General features: G+C 43.1%; 1 protein-coding gene across 1 annotated transcript; it reads right to left on the reverse strand.

Moving 5' to 3' along the window:
- Positions 1-143: 143 nt before the first annotated feature.
- chek1 (checkpoint kinase 1) lies at positions 144-20,216 on the reverse strand. Its single transcript, XM_083634871.1, has 14 exons — positions 20,093-20,216; positions 19,781-19,846; positions 18,026-18,140; positions 15,782-15,890; positions 15,180-15,244; positions 11,086-11,155; positions 10,793-10,981; positions 7,729-7,833; positions 7,543-7,638; positions 6,834-6,915; positions 6,561-6,726; positions 5,849-5,980; positions 3,452-3,553; positions 144-548 (listed from the first exon to the last, which is right to left on the reverse strand). The coding sequence occupies exons 2-14, from the start codon at positions 19,843-19,845 to the stop codon at positions 453-455; spliced, it is 1,392 nt and encodes a 463-aa protein (XP_083490997.1). The 5' UTR covers position 19,846; positions 20,093-20,216; the 3' UTR covers positions 144-452.
- Positions 20,217-21,382: the final 1,166 nt, after the last annotated feature.

A 21,382-nucleotide genomic window follows, 5' to 3' on the forward strand; every position in this document is an offset into this window, starting at 1 on the left:
ATGCATTGGCATGAAGCTTACAAAGTTGGTCTTTTTAATAATTTATTCAAGACTCTGGACTGTATCATCTCAAACAAACTTCTATCCTTGTGGGGACCTTCCACTGACTACTAACCTTAAACCCAACCCAAATTTAACCTAAACTCTAAACCCAAATCCTAATCCGGTATCCAAAATAACCTCACCCCAAAGGTTTAATATTTAAACAGGTTCTCACAAGGATAGAAGTTTCCCAACAAGTACAACAAAAACAAACGTGTGCGCACGCACGCACGCACACACACACACACACACACACACATCGAAACAAATAGCAGACCACAGCAGACTGATGAGAAAAGTTAACTACAGTATATACAGGTTTTCTCTCCAATGTCCACACCAGGGATCTTCCCTGATGCGTGCGGTTCTTCTCCCCCGCCTGTACACACGTTTATAAGGACCGAGGGCGGTTATATGATGGGGAGCAGGATCTTCTGAGTGCTGATGATGTCACCAAGCTTCTGTTTTATCTTCACAAAGAGACGCTTAAACTCCAGGCCGTCGCCCTGGAAATGCACACAGAAAAAGCGCACTTAGGTGAACGCAGGCTCTCACAAAACCGATGAGTTCAAGTTACTGCTGGACCTAAACATTAGGTTATACCCAACTACTTATAGTCAAACGTTTCAGTCAAGTTCTATTTTTTGCTTTTACAGTGGAAGATAAACTTGTTGGAGCCTATCACTCCTTTACATCTGCCATTATGAGAAACTAGATTTCGCTCCATTTGTGCTGGAGTGACAGCAACCGCCTTCCTGTTTTGTGCCATAAAACAATCTCCTTTTGTATCATAAAACAATACCAGCAGAATTCCTGCTAAATTCCTGACAGTGGCCCACTGTGCAAAACCGTGTAGAAGCCATTAGAGGCTGCCAATCTTCTCCAGGGTATATGCAGAATCCTGAAGTTAAATTTTTCAAGACCCTTCCAATAAATTTCAAGACCCCATTGCCACTTCGAGCTGTAACCGATTACATCAACGACACACCTTCAACTAACACAATTACTATACATTTTGAGTTTGAGATTGCAAAACTAAACGGTCATAGTTTGCCATAACTTCTATCCACTGTATCAATACAACAGAATTCAGATAGGCTGGGAAGGAATAAAGCTCTGGAGAATAAATTGCGTGACTAACCCAAAGGCAAGGTTTATTTAAACTTAAAAAAAAAAAAAGTATATTTATAACAATAACATGCTCACTCGCTCGCTCACTCACTCACTCACTCACACATGCACACAACAGTGTTTCCCTGAGGATTTGGAGAGATCATGGTGGATAGACCCTGGACCCTGTACATTTTAAAGTAAGATGCATCAATCTGGTGCACTCTGAGAGCAAAATGAAGAGGTTGAATTGAAATGAATATATGTGGCAGACTAGTCAAACTCTATTGTGGCGTGAGAAACACTGATCAACTGTCACTGATACAATGCTACAATTCCTCAGAAAGAGACCTGTGGCGTCATAGTTTCAATGTTGATGCACACACACAGCCTCTGTCCATGTGCTGGTGAGCATACGATGTATGATGACGCAAGACAACGTTTTAACCATTGATAGTATAGTTTTAACGTACCTTGAATTTGGCAAATAAGGATGGCATTCCAACATGTTTAATCCTCCCTGGCCATCTGTGCTTTTACCCAAAATATTCCCACAATATTAACTCATTGAGTGCCAGCCACTTTTGGAGAACGGACGCTCCCAGTGCCAGAGTTTCAGAGCGTTTTCAGTGATTTCTCGAGGCCCACAGAATATTGTGTGATATTACTATGTAAACACCGAACACGCACAAAGAACGAGGAGACTCTATTGTATCATCAGCAAAAAAAAGTTTATTGATATAATTTTCCGTTCTTTAGTTATCAGCCGGAGAAGATAGGTTGTTTTCAGCAAAAAGAGACGTTTCAAATTAGAAGCTGAGATATTCAGCCTTTTGTGAAATGAAGCATTTCAAGCACATTCACTGACTCTGAAGCTAATATTTTCTGATGTGACACCTCAAAAATAATTTCCTTCAATAAAACAGTGAAAACAAAGGAATTTTGTTTGGCAAAATAATATTTTTTAGCTGCAACCAGCAGCGCTGGCCCCTGCGTGCGCTGCTGGTTGCAACTTCTTGCTGGTCTTGATTTACTGCTGGTGGGCATCAGATATTCTAGCTTGTGTTGCCAATCCTGTCCTGCTGTCTGGGTCTGTCTGGGTCGGTGTTGGATGCTGCCCTGCGTGCCCCACCCCCCCCCCCCCCCCACCCCCTCAACTGCAAACCCCTCCTCCGTGGGAGTGTCTCTGGTGGCTCTCTGCTGCGTTTGCTGTGTACTGAAAAGTGCGCTACATCCACCCTTTTTACAGCGTTCCACGTGTATTTGTCACCGGCTCCCATGCTTCCAGTTGAGAATAATAACAACTCCACAACTAAATCATGCGGATGGGCTATCGCAGCGGACACGGAGGGGCTCAATTGTGGCAGCAGATTGGCTGCTGCAGGCACAGCTAACGTTATGCTTCATGCATATCGATGCATACGGATGCGATTTCCGTTTCCCCATGACTTCTTCTCTGTTTTTTCCTCGCCTTTCTGTAATCTGGAGAGCACTGTCGCCACCTAATGGGTCTGTAAAATAGCTTTTACACATTCAACATCCACCATACTTTCACAGGAGATGCATCAGGCTTTAATCCACGTCCCACCGTCAAAAACGCAATTGACGACTTTAGTCGTCTTTGGCACTCAACGTTACTATTTGAATTGACGACTATAGTCGTCATTGGCACTCAATGAGTTAAATTTGTATTTTTCGACGGAGGAAAAGTTCTGGGGGTTCTCGGGTTCTTCTCGTTCAGCAGCCATTATCACGTTGAATTGCAACAATAGCCTATACGCACGGTTGTAAACAGTTGATGACTTCTTGGCAATCAGTCAGTGATGATCACTCACAGCTACACTGATTGCTCGTGTAGCTGGGGGGAGGGGCGTAAATACACTCTGTCAAGCGACCTGGGCACTTTATGATACTGTGGGGAGCGGTGAGGAGGCGGAGAATGACTTGATAAACAAAACATGTGCGCTGTTGTGAGGACCAAAATAAATGAATTCACGTAAACTTTTATCAAAATCTTTGGACATATATGCTATTCACATCGAAAAATAACACATTTAAACACATTTAAAGGGTCTTGAATTTGACATTTACTTAAGACTTTTCCGTAAAAAGTGTTGAAATTCAATACCTTTCAAGGGTCTTGATTTTCCCTAAATTGAATTCCCAACTTTCAAGACTTTTCAAGACCCCGCGGATACTTTGTTCTCGTCGATGGTCTCACTTGTTAACGGTAATTATACTAATGTCTCCAAATGAATGTGGTGATGATGTTAGCATGAAGCCCAACACTCAGACTCACCTTCGACAGTCTGAAGTCCAGCAGCACTCTCTGATTCATCTCCAGCAGGTGCACTTTGAAGATGAGCTTGTTATTGCGTTTGTCCAGTGTGCTCACTGTCACCTGCGGAGAAAGAGGTGTTAAAGCAATCTGAATGATGTGTCCAGTGTGCTCACTGTCACCTGCGGAGAAAGAGGTGTTAAAGCAATCTGAATGATGTGTCCAGTGTGCTCACTGTCACCTGCGGAGAAAGAGGTGTTAAAGCAATCTGAATGATGTGTCCAGTGTGCTCACTGTCACCTGCGGAGAAAGAGGTGTTAAAGCAATCTGAATGATGTGTCCAGTGTGCTCACAGTCACCTGTGGAGAAAGAGGTGTTAAAGCAATCTGAATGATGTGTCCAGTGTGCTCACTGTCACCTGCGGAGAAAGAGGTGTTAAAGCAATCTGAATGATGTGTCCAGTGTGCTCACTGTCACCTGTGGAGAAAGAGGTGTTAAAGCAATCTGAATGATGTGTCCAGTGTGCTCACTGTCACCTGCGGAGAAAGAGGTGTTAAAGCAATCTGAATGATGTGTCCAGTGTGCTCACTGTCACCTGCGGAGAAAGAGGTGTTAAAGCAATCTGAATGATGTGTCCAGTGTGCTCACTGTCACCTGCGGAGAAAGAGGTGTTAAAGCAATCTGAATGTGTCCAGTGTGCTCACTGTCACCTGCGGAGAAAGAGGTGTTAAAGCAATCTGAATGATGTGTCCAGTGTGCTCACTGTCACCTGTGGAGAAAGAGGTGTTAAAGCAATCTGAATGATGTGTCCAGTGTGCTCACTGTCACCTGTGGAGAAAGAGGTGTTAAAGCAATCTGAATGATGTGCCCAGTGTGCTCACTGTCACCTGCGGAGAAAGAGGTGTTAAAGCAATCTGAATGATGTGTCCAGTGTGCTCACTGTTACCTGTGGAGAAAGAGGTGTTAAAGCAATCTGAATGATGTGTCCAGTGTGCTCACAGTCACCTGTGGAGAAAGAGGTGTTAAAGCAATCTGAATGATGTGTCCAGTGTGCTCACTGTCACCTGCGGAGAAAGAGGTGTTAAAGCAATCTGAATGATGTGTCCAGTGTGCTCACTGTCACCTGCGGAGAAAGAGGTGTTAAAGCAATCTGAATGATGTGTCCAGTGTGCTCACAGTCACCTGCGGAGAAAGAGGTGTTAAAGCAATCTGAATGATGTGTCCAGTGTGCTCACTGTCACCTGCGGAGAAAGAGGTGTTAAAGCAATCTGAATGATGTGTCCAGTGTGCTCACAGTCACCTGTGGAGAAAGAGGTGTTAAAGCAATCTGAATGATGTGTCCAGTGTGCTCACTGTCACCTGCGGAGAAAGAGGTGTTAAATTGATGATTGAAAAGTATCAATTAACGTTAGTCTTTACTGTCCAACATATGGCAGTTCGGAGAAATTGTTTCACAACAAGAGACGGATTGTTTGTAGACTGCATTGACAACTAACAGCTGCGTGCGGAGTGCGGACTGGTCTTCATAATGTTGTGGAGCCCTGCAAGACACACAGAGAGCACAGCCCTCGTCGCGTGTGTGAAGAGAGGGAGAAGCGGTGAGACAGAAGCAAACTATTTTTTGCAGATCTCAAAAGCAGGTAAACCACTGTGGGATTAGTGAGACTATTGCTAAAAGTAGAAGATACTGTAGTGATGCGCGCTTCGTCAGTGTGCGCCCTGCAGCCTGGGCTGTCATCCGCTCAAACAGTACTTCACGGGGCAGCTGCGTGTCAATTGACGTGCCCTTAATATGCAATGCGTGCAGCTCTAAGCAGTATACTGTAGCCTATCAGAGGAATGTTTTTGTTTAGATGGCGGATGGAGGATTAACTTGTCTTCTCGTTTTGTTAATGTGTTTTCTTCTGCTTGTAGATGTAAAAATAAACGCTTTCTAATGAAAAGAAATCAAGCATTTGTTGTGGTAATGGTTTAATGGGGCACAGACAGTCAAATAGCACATTTTAATCTTCTCGGTTAACCGACCAATTGTCGGCTAATGAGGGTCGGTTGTCGGTCAAGAAAAAATTATGATTTTCGACATCCCTAGTGTCCAGTGTGCTCACTGTCACCTGTGGAGAAAGAGGTGTTAAAGCAATCTGAATGATGTGTCCAGTGTGCTCACTGTCACCTGTGGAGAAAGAGGTGTTAAAGCAATCTGAATGATGTGTCCAGTGTGCTCACTGTCACCTGTGGAGAAAGAGGTGTTAAAGCAATCTGAATGATGGACTTTAGCATCTGTGGGAGGTTAGTGTTAAGCTTGCTGTGTGTGTGTGTGTGTGTGTGTGTGTGTGTGTGTGTGTGTGTGTGTGTGTGTGTGTGTGTGTGTGTGTGTGTGTGTGTGTGTGTGTGTGTGTGTGTACAGGTAGCAACATGTACCTGGTTAGCGCAGCTGTGTTTGAAGGTAAGCCCCTTGCTGATGCAGGCGTCTCTCAGGGCCGAGAGGGAGGAGTCAGCGTCCACAGTGGTGAAGAAGCGCGTCATTCTCCGCACTAGCCTCTGCCAGGGGGTCTGCACACAGACAGCAAGAACAGACAGCAAGAAGAGTTTAGCACTAGCCTCTGCCAGGGGGTCTGCACACAGACAGCAAGAAGAGTTTAGCACTAGCCTCTGCCAGGGGGTCTGCACACAGACAGCAAGAAGAGTTTAGCACTAGCCTCTGCCAGGGGGTCTGCACACAGACAGCAAGAAGAGTTTAGCACTAGCCTCTGCCAGGGGGTCTGCACACAGACGGCAAGAAGAGTTTAGAAGCATTTCAAAAGTGCACGGATCTGGGATGTTCAGCACAGAGCGCACACAAACCCATACACACAAAGGGTTAATTGCCATTATGTTGACAGATATGAAACATGAAAACTTATATATTGCTATTGTCATGTGAAAACCATGTAACTCTTGATTTTCATGTTTTCACTTCAGTTGAAGAGTGACATGCTACTCAGAGGGTTGAGAAATTCTGCAACCTCTTGGGCTTATGAAAACAAGGGTAAAGTTCCACAGGGCAAAGTAAAAAAAAAACTATTTTCCTTAGTTCCTGAAAAGTTGACATTTCACCTGACCAAGTGTGTGAATGTAGGATAATGTGAATCACCTGGCTGGCTCCTGGAGTGCCGAGCAGCTGGCTATTCAGCAACATGTGCTCAGGCTTGGCGGGCTGGGAGAAGCTGACCTGGCCGTCTGCTTGTCCGATCAACAACATGGCTTCCCACATACAGCCGGGGTCGGGCTGCGAGGTGGAGAACTGCATCCTGTCATCACTACAACAAGTAGAGGACAGCCAGGACGGGCTCACGGTTACAAAGCACGAAAAGAAAAATACAGCAGATAGATACAGCGAGGAAGACGGAAGACAAAACGTTCTGACCTGTTCGCTCGGGAAATGAGTCCTGCATCGGATCGAAGAAGTTTGTTTGCTGAGCCGAGGGAATCCGACGTGCGCTTTCCACCTAGCCAAACACACCAACAGAGATCAGTGTAGTGTACATTAAATCCTAATGGTGAATCCACTGAGTAGGAAAGTTTTGGGCAAGTTACTTTCAAAATGTAATATACTACATATTACTAGTTACTTTCATTTGAAAGTAATAAGTTACTTTACAATATTACTTTCTGTGTAGAGTAACTCGTTACTTATTACACTACTTTTGCATTACTTTGACCAAAACAACAGCAGCAGCAGAATGACTGCTCGCTGCCCCGGAACCATCCCGAAAAATAATTTCAACTGCCTTGAAGTCAGTGTAAACAATCCGAAATTCTAAATGTTATTCTTTTCCTTTGTTATTGTCATCTGTAGTGGTTATTTGCATAAAAACACAGTTTGATTAGGAAATGATTGTATCTTTTTTAAATATGTGCTTTGATTTAAATAAAATGTAACTCAATTTGTAACTTGAGTTACTTGACAAAGTAACTGGTATAATATTACTGAAAACATATAAGTAATAAGTTATATTACTGAGTTACTGCTAAAAGTAATATATTACATGTAATGTGTTACTTTTGTAATGAGTTACCCCCAACACTGGTAGGACATGTTAGGCAGGAGCCGTTTTGGGAGCAGCTTTGAGTACCTGGTCTGTAGGTCTGGGTATACCAGCGGTCTTTCTTAATGTCGGAGACACTGATGCGTCCCTCTGGACTGGCCAACAGTAATTTGGACAATAGACCTGGAGAGAGAAGTGGGAAGGAGGTGTAAAGTGTTTAGGTCACTTTAGGTAACAACAAGACAAGCGTGCTGTTTTTCTTTTGGGACCTACTGAGCGGTGTTGGTTCTATCTTCTTCCAAGGCGGCAGATAGGTTTTCTTCTGAAGCCAATCTGAATACTCTTGACAGCTCTCACTGGGCTGATCCCATGGCAACTCTGAAACAAAAGCCTCATAGTAAACCATGACCAAGTGTTTCTACTGCACAGACACAATGATTTCTAATGCTTGTTGCATACGAAAGCCTTGGACTGCTGGCTCCATTAAACAAAAATAGCTCAACACTAAATTACAGTAATATTCCCTTAATATAAAATAAGAAACACATAATAACACTGTATGTTAGAAATGCCTGCTGACAGGGCCCGAAATTAGAGCCCGCCACCCGCCAATGGCGGGTAGATTTTAGGTTTGGCGTCTACAATTTAAGCTCAAGATTGACTTGACATGTATTGATAAGATTGACTTGACATGTATTGATTAATCAATCATCAATCAATATATTAAAATATATATAATTTGCTTAAAATTTTACTCTGGCCTCTTATTTAAGTGTGTATTCTTCAACGTAATACCTTATCTACTTGAAATGTACTGAAAAAATGGATATATATATGGATATATGGGACACAAAAATGCATTTTTTTTTGGCCGGTAAGAAATATGCTTGGCGGGTAGATTTTTTCCATCTACCCGCCACTGGCCGGTGGGTGAAAAAGTTAATTTCGGGCCCTGCCTGCTGATGTGCTGAGTGACACATTTTCTCAATTTGTGGAGAAAGTTCACATGAAATATGAATATTGTAGACAAATCAGTATTACGATAATCATGAACACTTTTTTCACTATTGATAGAGTATATCACGTTATGCCTTATGTATGCAAATTACATTGAAATGCACAGTAATGTTAAGTGTAAAACTCTCACACACTGTCTCCACTTGCAAAAAGGTTTATTAACAGAAAGAATAACGTTTCGGTCCAAAGACCTTCATCAGATTCTGATGAAGGTCTTTGGACCGAAACGTTATTCTTTGTGGCACTGTCCAGCAGTAAAAGGTTTTTGGTTCGAAGATTTTAATTTTCTAAAGTCTATTCTTTGTGTAAACATTCCAATATGTCCTACGGTGTAAGGATTAAAGGTCCAGAGTGCTCGGAAGTCCAAAACTGGCGTGGTGAAGGTGCTCTTTGGTGAGGATCACAAAGGTTAAAAAAAGAAAGGTCCAAGGCACTCTTCTGGCAGAAAGTAAAAAGCCTTTATTTACTGTAGATGGCTATATCATTTTGAAAGGTTTAAAAACATAGCTAGTGCATGTTAAAAGAGCTGGGACATGACCCGGCACAAACAGCCTTCTTCAGGGTATGTGTTCACTGGGCAGTAAGGTGGTTGGAATCAACTCTTCAATGATTCAACGCCTGATCGGTCTAGCATGTCTCTCAGTCAAAGGGACAATACTACCGTACTCATCAATTGGAAAGAGAGGAATCCTAACTGTTTCAACTTGGAGAACTGGCTCAAGGACTATCTGGACTTGATTTCAATGGAACAAGCAGCTATAACCCTTCAGAAGTTCAACAGTGGACTTGAAGGTCCTTGGACTGTAATTAGGACAATTCTGAATACGGTAGACCACATACGATTTAATAAATTGTTTGACGGCAGATTACTATGTATTATCTGTTAAATAAAATGACTGTAACCTAACCTGACCCTGCCAGATGGTCGTGTGTTCTTGATCTTATGGTTTCGCACAAATTCAGCTGCCTCTCAAGTTTAGATGTGGTTTGCTCTGCAGTCTCTGCCCCCCCCCCATTTTTCCCCCTTTTCTTTTGGTGTTTGTTCTTTCGTGCTTTATTGTATTGTATTGTAGTACTGTTTGTATTGTTTATGATTTCACTTAAAGACTATAAACAATAATATTGAATTATATTGCCCAACCCTACTTCCTGGATAGTATTCTGATAAATAATTCACATCCTGGCATTTCAAACCTATGCAATTTGGGGACATTTTTACCTTCACAACTTTCAAAATCAGTACAGTAAATCAGAAAGCTAAGCAGTAAGTTGTAGAAGCTTTCGGCCACAGTAAGCGCCTGGGGGTTTCCTTCATATAGGAACCCCTCACCAAAACATGCAATATCCTGGTCCTGAAGTGGTGCCTCCTCTGGTCGTTAAGGGCGCCTGTTCGGAGGGAGGAGAACTCGTTGGAATAGCGTGATCCTCCCACATGTTATGTCTTACCGCTGAAGCTTCCCCTGTCAGGTGAAAAGAAGCGGCTGGCTACTGCGCATATCTCGGAGGAAGCATGGAGCCAGTTTAGGCTCTCCCAAGATTGGCAGAGGGTGGAGCAGCAACCAGGATAAATAAATTTAAATTGGCACTAATGGGGGATAAAAAAATCAGGGGAAATATATAATATATATATATATATATATATATATATATATATATATACTCTGTGAAACCATGTGAGTTCAGCTGCCCACTCGTGCTGAGGACAGAGAGAGATGGAGAGAGCTTGTCGACAGATCGTCTGTGTGGTGCCAACGACCCTCCGGGTTATGGGACAGGTGAAGGTGAATAGCCTATTGCAAGTAGGTTACAATGTCCATTGTCCAACAAGTTTTCTCAATTCATTTGCATTAACCCCTCTTTGTGATGTGATACGTTTTCTCTGTGAATTATAGTTGATTGCCTCACTGAATTATCTGCTAATACCCAATTTTAGCAGCAGAATTTGATGTCCTGGCGTGGCAAGTCTGTGCATAATGACATATCCAAAAGCAATTTTACTCTGCACTGCGCTGTGCAGCACGGAGATTATGGTGCGCTCAAGCGCAGCGGGGTATTTTAGTGCGTAAGAGGTGCTTTTAAAAGCTCTTAGCACAAAGTAATTGCGCGCATGCTGACGATAGGAGAATGCCATCTGTCCCCACATTTTTGCGCGGAAACACCTGGTTTGGCATGTGGCATGCCTACCCCATGCACGTCCAGTACAATTATAACAGGCGTGTGCTTGTGCACGCCCCCAATTTGCATTGCGCACGGCGTTAAACCAGCGCAAAAGCTAAATTACAGCTTTTGCGACGATAGGGCCCACAAACTGTTATCTTACCTCCGGCCAGCATGGCAGTGAGGACAATCCCACATGACCACAGATCCGCAGGCTGGGCTTTGTAGTCCATTTGGCTGAGAAGCTCTGGCGCCACGTAGGGAAGTGTCCCACAGAGTCTGGCCAGCTGACGCTCTCGCCCTTTGTTACGAAACACGGTTGCCAGGCCAAAATCTGTCAGCTTCAGGTTATCTTCAGGTCAAGAAGAACAGCAGAGACTGTCAACAACTACAATGAATCCAAACCAAAGCTAAAGCTATTCCTTCAGCGGTCGCATGCACATCGCCTTCCCTCACCTTTCTCATCCAGCAGTATGTTCTCTGGCTTGATGTCTCTGTGGGCAATACCCCTATCGTGGAGGTACTCCTGTAAGAAATGCAATTAAGGCATGCTAAGGGGAACTGTATTATCCCGATGGGGAAATTTGGGCAGTCAAGGTGTAATACATATGTCACAGGTCGTTATTGTGGTTACCCCTGGTTACTCTAATGTCATGTGATGTATGATGTTGCACAAGGTTTGTTAGACAGGAAGTGGGAGTTGGTTTAGATAGGCTATATGACGTGGCCTTTAGCTGCGTGCAGTCTCTCTGCTAGTGATCAAGAAAGCCACGTATTCTCTGTCGCTCCCATTCTCTAGAGCAGGGATGTCAGAGATACGGCCGGTATCTTTTTTTGCAATTTTTTGCATTTTTTTTTTTTTGCTTTATTTGCAAAAAATACGGTATTTCGCCCGGAAAGCAGTTCCTTAACTGTAAAACGAGACCAAAACCGAAGTACTGGAAACTGGAATCACTGAAGAAAGCATGCAGGGTGGCTGTAACATGTGATGCGTGGACTTCAGTCGCAACTGAAGAAAATGGAGGAACATTTGTTTGTTTACTTTAATTAATGGATACTGACAAATATACCTTGCTTAAAAAAAATCCTGCTTGGTGAAAAAGATGCATCGAAAATCGTGATTAATCGTAATAATCGTTTAATAATCGAATCGTAGCACCCTTAATCGTAATCGAATCGAATCGTGAGGTGCCTAAGTTGGCACACCCCTAGTATCAAGACGTATATGTTGCATTCTCTGCATGTTCAACCCCTACGCCTACGGCCTGTTTCTGCAGCCAGGCTGGCCAGCGCAGACAGACAGTTCCCCAGCCCCATAAATCTTGTAAAATTTGTCGGAAATAGCTCCCCAACAGATACAAACACATGAGCATATATGTGTTTGATATACTGTACATACAAAAAACTGCCGCGATCAGATTTGTGAAACAAGCAAAAAAATAAAAATAATAATAATTTCCTTCTCCCTGGTTTCTCCTCTGACAGCCTGAGCTCACCTCAACAGACTGTGGGCGCTTCGCCTACGCCTGATCAACGGAAGCTGTGCAACCAGCACAGCTGTGGATTTCCTTCGCTCTGATTGATTAATAACACCAGAATCCCCAAGGTTGTTGGCAGATATAAAGGACTGCATGCATAGAAGTATGAGGATCTGTAACCTCTGTAGTGACAACTGTGTGGGAGACGAGTATCATATTTTGTTTGAATGCAAGAATGCAATCATTTTGAATTTCAGAGTTATATTTACCCAGATATTATTTAACTCGCCCATCTATGTTTAAACTGATCTTACTACCGTAAATTCCGGACTATAAGCCGCACCTTTTTTCCCGTTTTTTGGGCTTTTTTGGCCCCTGCGGCTTATATAACGGTGCGGCTTATCTATGGATTTTTTCAAAAAAAAAAAAAAAAAAATCTCTCTTTTTTAGCACTCTTTCTAACTATAAATCCACTTCTGTTTTAATTTCCTCTCTTGCCCTCTTTTCACCACACTGTATGACACTGTATGACACTGTGTGCACTGTAAATAACAACACAGGTGGTGTTGTGTTATGATGTTTTGTTGAAATGTTAATAAATGGGAGCTTCCTCAAACAGCCATCTCTTTCCCGACAATCCCCTCTGTGCATGAACCCTTACATATGGTAATTAAACATTAAAACACAAAAAAAATAAAAAAAAAAAAAAAAAAAATACCATTAACTCATTCACTGCCAACAACGTATGAACACGTTTTCAGAATCCAGCTGTTCCCTGCCAACAACGTGTTTACACGTTTTTGGCATCGATTTTTTTTTTTTGACGGTGGGTTGTGCATCTAAGCCTTTTACATCTCTTATATAATTATTGGAGCCACCGAACGTTTACAACCCATTCCACCGACCCACTAAGTGGCAACAGTGCTCTCCTCGCTAGAGGAAGGAAAGCATTTTTTTAACTTGTCAAGCCATTCTCAGCCCAGCCATTCTCCTTTTCGCGCTGATTGCTGGCGATGCGGGATTGCAAATTTACATAATAGATTCAGCCGATCTACTATGATCGGGTGATAGATTACAGTTGGAGGAACACACTTTGAAACACGCAGCATAAATATGACCAGAATCGCAAAAACTTCTCTCAACCAAAACTCCAAACGAGCGAGTCCTTCCCGACTTCCTCAAACAGCGGCCCAGACATGCAGGCACAGGAGAGCAGCAAAGCACTGACTGGTGACAAGCTTGTCCGCCCACGGAGGGCGGAGTTGAAGCAACTCGAGAGGGAGGGAGAGAGAGAGAGAGAGAGAGAGAGAGAGAGAGAGAGAGGGAGGGAGAGCGAGAGGGAGGGAGAGAGAGAGAGAGAGCGAGAGGGGGAGGGAGAGAGAGAGAGAGAGAGCCAAAAATGAATGGTTAAAGTGACAGTTCCATCCAATTTCACAAAAAGCCGTTTATCTCTGAATATTCTTTTTCACGCTAAAACCATGCTGTATTCAACTGCTAATGCTTACATAACTACTAACTCTACAAACTAACTCTTTTAGACAGAGAAAGTACACATTCTATTAGTACTTTTGAGATATTGTATGTTCACAAACTCCAAGCTGAAACGAATCCTCGGCTCTTATAAAATGAGCCATAATCCTCAAAAAACGGCTTGGCAGAAGCTACCTACAGCAAAAAAAAACGTCTGGCAGTCAATGTGTTAAAACACCCGCGGCTTATAGTCCAGTGCGGCTTATATAAGAAAAAAATAGTCAACTTTGCAGGTGCGGCTTATACACCGGTGCGGCTTATAGTCCGGAATTTACGGTACTACTTTTTTGAAGAATGTCCTGCCTCTGTTCAAATGACATATGCACTAGCCATGCCGTGTGCCATTGTTTATTGTTTTTGTATGTTTTGTTTGTGCTCCAGACGTTGTGGAGCTTGTACACAGTGCCATTTTACAACAAAATGCAAAGTTTTTAACCATCCAACAGGAAAAAAGATTAAAATCAGAGGAAAGATATCTTGCACAACCACCAATGTTATTTATATGCTCACCTGTCCCTGTGGGAAATCCTACGTGGGCAAGACGTCAAGCGCACTTAAGACACAGATAGCAGAGCACCGCAGTACAATCAGAAACTGTGATGTAAAAAGCTCAGTAGCCATCCATTTCACGCAGGCACACCACAATGTCTCTCAACTCAGATACGTGGGCATCGAACATGTTACTGCCCCTAGACGCGGGGGAAACATGGACAATCTCCTTCTAAAGAGAGAATTATGGTGGATTGACTTTTTGGGCACCATGGCACCTATTGGACTCAATGAGGACTTTGATGTCAGGCCTTACTTGTGAGACCTCTGTGCTGTACTCATATTCCAGTTGTTTTTTGCCTTTTATTTCCTTTTGATACAAGACTGTATGGATGAATGTTCTCTGTGAGATACTTAGAGGGCGGAGCTGATTGATGGCGTCCAGTTCTAAAATATGTTCTAAAAAATATGTTCTAAAATATGTTGTGCAAATATACTGTGCAGTGATTGCTGTGTAGAGCTATTGTATGTTCATTCGGAGCACTGAATAGGTTCTGCCACCATTTTCCTTTTCCTTAGAATGTGATTTATGCTTTGTGAAACTGCTCTGAAGATTGTACCTAGGTCTGCCTCCACACCACTAGGCGGAGACAAAGACCCATGAAAATGCTATTTAAGCACTTCCTTGAAAATGTATTTTTCACTTGACACTGACGAAGGCCCGAACCAGGCCGAAACTGTTGGTCTTAAATGTCTTAATAAATGTCCGCCACGGGAGCTATCTAAAATTGTGTTGCAAGCCCTTTTTTTCGTTTGTTTGTGCTCCATACCATGTGATCATGGTCAATGAGTCACATTAAATAAATGAAAAAATTTAATTATTTTTCTGCTTCACGTCGCGCGTCCCCTGAAGTTGGCTCGTGCCCCCCCAGGGGAGGCACGCCTCACACTTTGAAAACCGCTGGTATAGATCATTATATCCTCTATCTACATTGCAAAGAGAGCAGAACATTGGAGGGAGGTTAGACCAAAAGAATAGCTTTCTTCACTCACCACAGCCGCAATCAGCTGCTGGAAAAACGTATGCGCATCTTTCTCTGCCATCCCAACATCGGGCTCTAAGTCGGAGAGAAAGACACGAGTAAGACAGGTTTTTGTAATATCTTGAATGGATGACCATCATCCAAAAATACAACAGATAATCACAGTGTTACCAGGCCAGGCATGTCATCCAAAGCTGCATAACAACAGGCTTTAAAATAATGATGATACTTTTATTTATTTTCATAATTAATTAGTGATGTAAATTGTTCCATCATGTTTTTTGTCAATTAAATCCTCGTTTATTGCCTCTATCCCTGAGTTTCCCCTATCACTGAATAGATGAGTCGGGTCACCCCGCTTTTCCATCCTAAGAATACAATTCCGGGAAACACAGAAAATTAAAATGTTGAATTGATCACAAAAAAAGAAAATTAAAATGTTTGCTATGAAACCAGTCAAATTTAAAGATATTGAATATTGGCTCAAAAAATCATGCATAGGTGGGATTTCAATCCAAGATAATATCAGTATCGGCCTTTAAAAATCCATATGGGCCAACCCCAAAGTAGAAAAGCAACCCTGTGTTTGGCCGCCAGCCCCGCCTGTCTCACCTATCCGGTCAAAAAGCTCTCCTCCACTGCAGTACTCCAAGAAGAGGTAGACGGTCGCCCCCTCTTGCCGATGGCCAAAGAAACGTACAATGTGGGTGTGTGTGAGCATCTGTTGAAAAGTACTGAACGTTACACAGCACACACAGACACCACGATTCACTTAACACAGATTCTTGGTGGTTACGAAGGTGCCATTAGTCAACTTACCTGGTTAGATGATGGTAAAAAAAAAGAAGCAACTAGGTGCTCAATCAGAAACGTGGTTTCGGTCTATGCTTGGCACACAACGTGGAAGTATTTCTGACCACACTGACTTCCACTAGCATCACAAAACAATTTCTTATCCAAACATTTCAAATAGCTGAGCACTGGACAGGATGCACATTCTAAGGCAGTGGTTCTCAACATGGGGTCCGGGGACTCCAGAGTTTTGCTAAACATCACCATTCTTTCATTTACAAAGAGAGTGAAAACAATTAGAAAATGGAGAAGAATTACCATTTTGGCCACCGTTATCTCTCTACCTACACTAATAGTCATTGAATTCTGGAGAAAATCTTTCTAAGAATGTCTGAAAATATTCTCAAATTTTGGTCTCAGACTCCTTGAACATCTGTGTAATCCGTTTACAGTTAGCTAGCAACCCACTGGATTAGTTATTGGATGGGCTAGCCTATCCAAGCTAGTAGCCAGCTTAGACAAGCTAATGACCAGCCTAGCCAATAGATGAGCCAGTGGGTTGCTAGTAGGGATGCACCGATTGCCATTTTCTTGGCCGATTCCGATTTCCGATTTTTGAATAGTCTGACTTGCCGATACCGATTTTTGCCGATTCCGATTTTTTTTTCTAAAAACAACAATTGACAGCTTACACAAACGTTTTTGTAACTTTGTTTGAAAATTAAGATTCATAGAACAATTCTTACATCTAATGGGGATCCAAATAAACAAATAAACAATTCTTATCATTTGCATGAAGTAGGACCATCTCACTCAAACACATCTCAAAATAAAAGTGTTCCAGGTTAGGCTACTGGACAGAGCTTTTTTGTGCAAATACAATGAATACAAAAATTTAATTAAATCCAATAGCCTATATCCCACAGCTATCATGCATTTACTTTTCCAAAAGAAAACAGGTGCAACAGAACATCAAAATGATCCATGGACAAGGAGTTTAGACTGGCTCCAGACCAGTCCTCTTGAGTAGAGGGGAAATGAGTTTATGAGTTACAGTAACGATCTTCAGTCTGAATATCAGGCGGAGTTTACACACAGTCCGAAGTTTGGTATGCGTATTTTTATCTGCCATCCGAAAAAATATCGTCACGCACAGAAATCCTTGCACACTTGTGAGTCCGATGCATTTTTATTATTATGTCCGTCGTTCTCATGTCGTTCTATTTGCAATACGAAACAAATAGTCTCTCCTGTATCAACGTTACAACATGACTTGACAGGCTGAGGCAGCAGCGCTGATGTGGAATGGAAAAGGCAGGTCGGGGAATGGTTATACTGGACACAATGCTCGCGTTCACCTCGCCAAGCCGGCTGTGCGCTGTGGCCGGGTGCAGCAGCACTGCTTCCCGGGGAGAGAGAGCAGAGAGAGGGGGGCCAGTGAGGTGAAGCGAGCCGCTCAGACTGGACTCCAGCCGAGCGGGACTCGGCCGCATCTCTGTCTCCACGGCTTATTTTCGACTTGCATGTGTGACAAACTGCGAGATTTGTCTACTTCACTGACGGTGAAAAAAATCCACAACGAGGAAGGTATGCTGGCGTGTGTGGTGTGGTGGCTGGGTGCCTGTCTCGGTGCTTTGGGGTGCGCGCACGTCATGTGAAAATCGGCTCACAGAATCGGCTATTTAGAGTGACCGGCGCAGATCACCGATCGAGGCCGATCACGTGAAAATCGGCCATTTCCGGTCACGTGCCGATCGATCGGTGCATCCCTAGTTGCTAGCCTCTCCAAGATAGTAGCCAGCTTAGACAAGCTAATGACCAGCCTAGTCGATAGATGATCCAGTGGACTGTTAGGTAAGACAAATCAATAGCCAGCCTAGACAAGCTAATGACCAGCCAAGCCAATAGATGATCCAGTGGACTGCTAGGTAAGACAAATCAATAGTCGGCTTCTCATTTCTCACTGACGGTCTCTCAGTTGCCGGTGCTGGCAGATCATTGGCCAGATCCATAGCTGGCTTCGGCAAAGATATAGCCTCCGACGGCTTCTCAGTAGTGACCTACCCTATGGATGAGAACTTCCTTCTTGACGTTGTCGGCGCACTCTTTGCCCTGAGAGGTATCGATCACCTTCACCGCCACCGCCTCCTCCGTCTGTTTGTTCACCAGCAGCCGCACTCTGTGCAGGGAAAGATGGAGGGAGGGGAGGATTTAGGGTTCTTTGTTTTTGTTTACAGGCTTAGTTTATAGAATTTAAATGTAACCTTGTTTAAATGTAACCTTGAATCTGTACACAAAGGGCAGAATGCACCTTATATTTTAGTTGCAAACCGCTAGAGGAGGCTGGTTACGTTACATCAAATCAGTCACAATAAACCAGATTTTAAAATCATACAAACTTTCCAGCCTTTTCTTTATTCTTATATTAACTGAGCGAATATCTCGCTTCAGAGCACGTGAAAACTACCTCAAGATGTTCAAACAAGACATCATTCATGGAGAGATGGAGGAGAGCATGATCACATGATGTGAGAAAATTGACTGAATGGCACCAGCCAGAGTTACCCCGCTAGCCAGGCGCTTCTCGCTCATACTGAGCATTAGCGCCCGGCGAACGTCAACGCATTTCCCATCAAACAATTGTGCCGCTCTCACGTCTTGGTATAAAAGCCAACCCTTACCTGAGCCAAACACGTGAAGTGATGACCAGCCTAGCCAATAGATGCAACATCCTCTTCTTTTAATAACATATAGTTGCCTCTTCCAAATTGTTGCATAAAATCTAGTCTGGGCACCTTCCACCCCGCTTTTTGTCATGGGGGCGTAAACCCGGGAATCAGAATTAACACCGGATGGCAATGCGCCTAACAACGTATTTGTTGCCGTTAGCTTGACGCGGTGATGTTACCTAAACTAGAGCCTGATCAAAACAAAGCTAGCGTTACATAAAACAAAACGTTCATGCAATATGGCTCGACACACCGTCGGCCAGGTTTGGAATACTAAGCTTTTCCCAAAACCAGTTGGTAGACATGCGAGAACGTCTCTTCCCTCGATTAATTGTCTGATGCAAAGCTTCTGTATTGGCTTAAAAGATGTGAGATTGTGAATCCGCAATGTTTCTAAAAGAACTTCTTCAAAAACTTCGTTCGGTACGTCCATCTTTTGTTTTGTTGTTTGCCGTTCTGATACTTGGGTCAAATTGTCAAGTTAACGTGAAAGTTGACGAGCTAGAAACGCTGCCATCCGGTCTAGGGCGGGCTCTAGGTCGGAACCAGTAGGGTGACAAAATCAATTGTGGGCGGGAGCCAGGCTCTTTCTCGCCGAGAAGAGCCTGGTGACGCGAGGTTACATAAAATCCACTTTTCTGTCTTTGAAAAACCGAAAATGTAGGTGCAATACCATTCAGGAAGTGTGGGGGGCATTAGTGAGTAGTGAGTAAACCGTGAGTCGTTGTTCCGGGTTGCTAAAGCTGAATGATTTTCGGTTTTTCAAAGACAGAAAAGTTGATTATATGCAACAATTTGTAAGAGGCCACTATATGTTATTAAAAGAAGAGGATGTCGGGCATCGGATAGCGTCTTCACTTCACGTGTTTGGCTCAGGTAAGGGTTGGCTTTTATACCTAGACGTGAGAGCGGCACGATTGTTTGAAATTGTTTTAGATGGGAAATGCGTTGACGTTCGCCGGGCGCTAATGCTCAGTATGAGCGAGAAGCGCCCGGCTAGCGGGGTTATCAGCCAGAGATGCAATGGCATTAGAAAGAACGGCAAAGTAGGTGCTGTAACGTTAAATGAAATTAAATGAAAGCAACTTACTCTCCATAGGCTCCTTCCCCCAGAGTCTGCACCAGGTCCCAGCCTTGCACGAAAGGCACCGCCATACTAGTAGAAACACGCACAGGAAACATCAGCCACACACGCTCCAAACATGTTTAAAAAATACCGGTACATAATGTTACATCTGTCAAATTGCTAGTTTAAATGCTTGAATCTATCCATTCCCTTGCATTGAGCAATGGGGACGGTAACGTTATAGCGCTGCGCTGTCATGAAACTGTCATGTCATGAAGATGCACAAATGCAGGAAAAGTAAACAAAAAAGGTTACAGGCATAAATGTTGTTTTTACCTGTAATTAATTCCTCGCCCAGCGTGGTTTTCCTAATTTACAGGCAACGATGTTATCACCGCTGCAGCCTATTCAATTTAGAGAGTTAGCAGGTATTAAAAGATCGCATTGCAGTGAAGTTGATGTTTTGCGTGAATTTGGCGCGCCGTTGCTGTTTATGACAACTTCCGCCTTCTTCTTCTTCTTCTACTAGTGTTTTATGGCGGTTGGCAAACAACTTATGGTGCATTACCGCCACCTTCTGAAATGGAGTGTGGATCAGAATGGACTTCTAAAACACTACACTATCCTCCTGACTATACTACTTAGTCCATTTTTTCCTCTAAAGATGAAAATATATGCCTATACCCCACATTCCCTGAATTTAACTGCAATATTTCTTTTAACTCCAGCTTGATACGATTGCTCTCCAATCTGTTGTTGAGAATCTGTCTTTCCTGTTGGTAGTATAGACAATCAATCATGACATGTTCTACTGTTTCCTGCCTATCGCAATATTCACACATACCAGTCTCATGTTTTCCCATGATCTTAAGTGTACTGTTAAGCCCAGTGTGCCCAAATCTCATCTTTGATATGATATCTTCATCTTTTTTAGTTCTGCTCATGTCTCTCACTTTTTTCTACTGTCTTTTGGATATTGTAATAATGCCTACCTTTAGTTTCTTTATTCCACTCCTGCCATTTCTTTTTAATTTCTCCTTTGACTAAATATATAGCCTACTTTTAACTTCTGCCTTACTATAACTTACTACCATATTTATTTCTGTCTTATTAGTTGCATCTTTTGCATAGCCTACTTATCTGCCAGTTCATTACCCTCCACTGCTATATGTGCTGGGATCCAAATACATTTCACAGTTGTTCCTGCTTTACTGACTCTGTTATTAGTTATTAGCTGACTCCCAGCTGTTGTTGTTGTGTCCTTGGGCAAGACACTTAACCCTCATTGCCTCGTATGAATGGGTATGAATGTCTATGAATGTTGGTGGTGGTCGGAGGGGCCGTAGGCACGAAATGGCTGCCACGCTTCCGTCAGTCTTCCCCAGGGCAGCTGTGGCTACATCACCCGTAGCTTACCACCACTGGTACGAATGATGTGAATGAATAATGATTTCTGTGAAGCGCTTTGGGTGTCTAGAAAAGCGCTATATAAATCCAATCATTATTATTATTATTATTATTATTACCTTCTTCTTCTTCTTCTTCTTCTTCTTCTTCAAGGTTTATTGGCGGTTGGCAAACAACGAATTGGTGCATTACCGCCACCAACTGGTATGGAGTGTGGAT

This window comes from Poromitra crassiceps (genome assembly GCF_964638095.1).
Source record: "Poromitra crassiceps genome assembly, chromosome: 1".
Lineage (NCBI taxonomy): Eukaryota > Metazoa > Chordata > Actinopteri > Beryciformes > Melamphaidae > Poromitra > Poromitra crassiceps.

Bases quoted from the DNA above. Each gene is read 5' to 3' on its own strand.
- chek1 (XM_083634871.1), bottom strand. From the start codon at position 19,845: ATGGCGGTGCCTTTCGTGCAAGGCTGGGACCTGGTGCAGACTCTGGGG. The intron at 15,891-18,025 runs GTAGGTCACTAC...ACTTTTCAACAG, and splicing joins AGGAAGTTCTCATCCATAGG to ATGCTCACACACACCCACAT. The intron at 6,727-6,833 runs GTCAGAACGTTT...TACTTGTTGTAG, and splicing joins CTCATTTCCCGAGCGAACAG to TGATGACAGGATGCAGTTCT.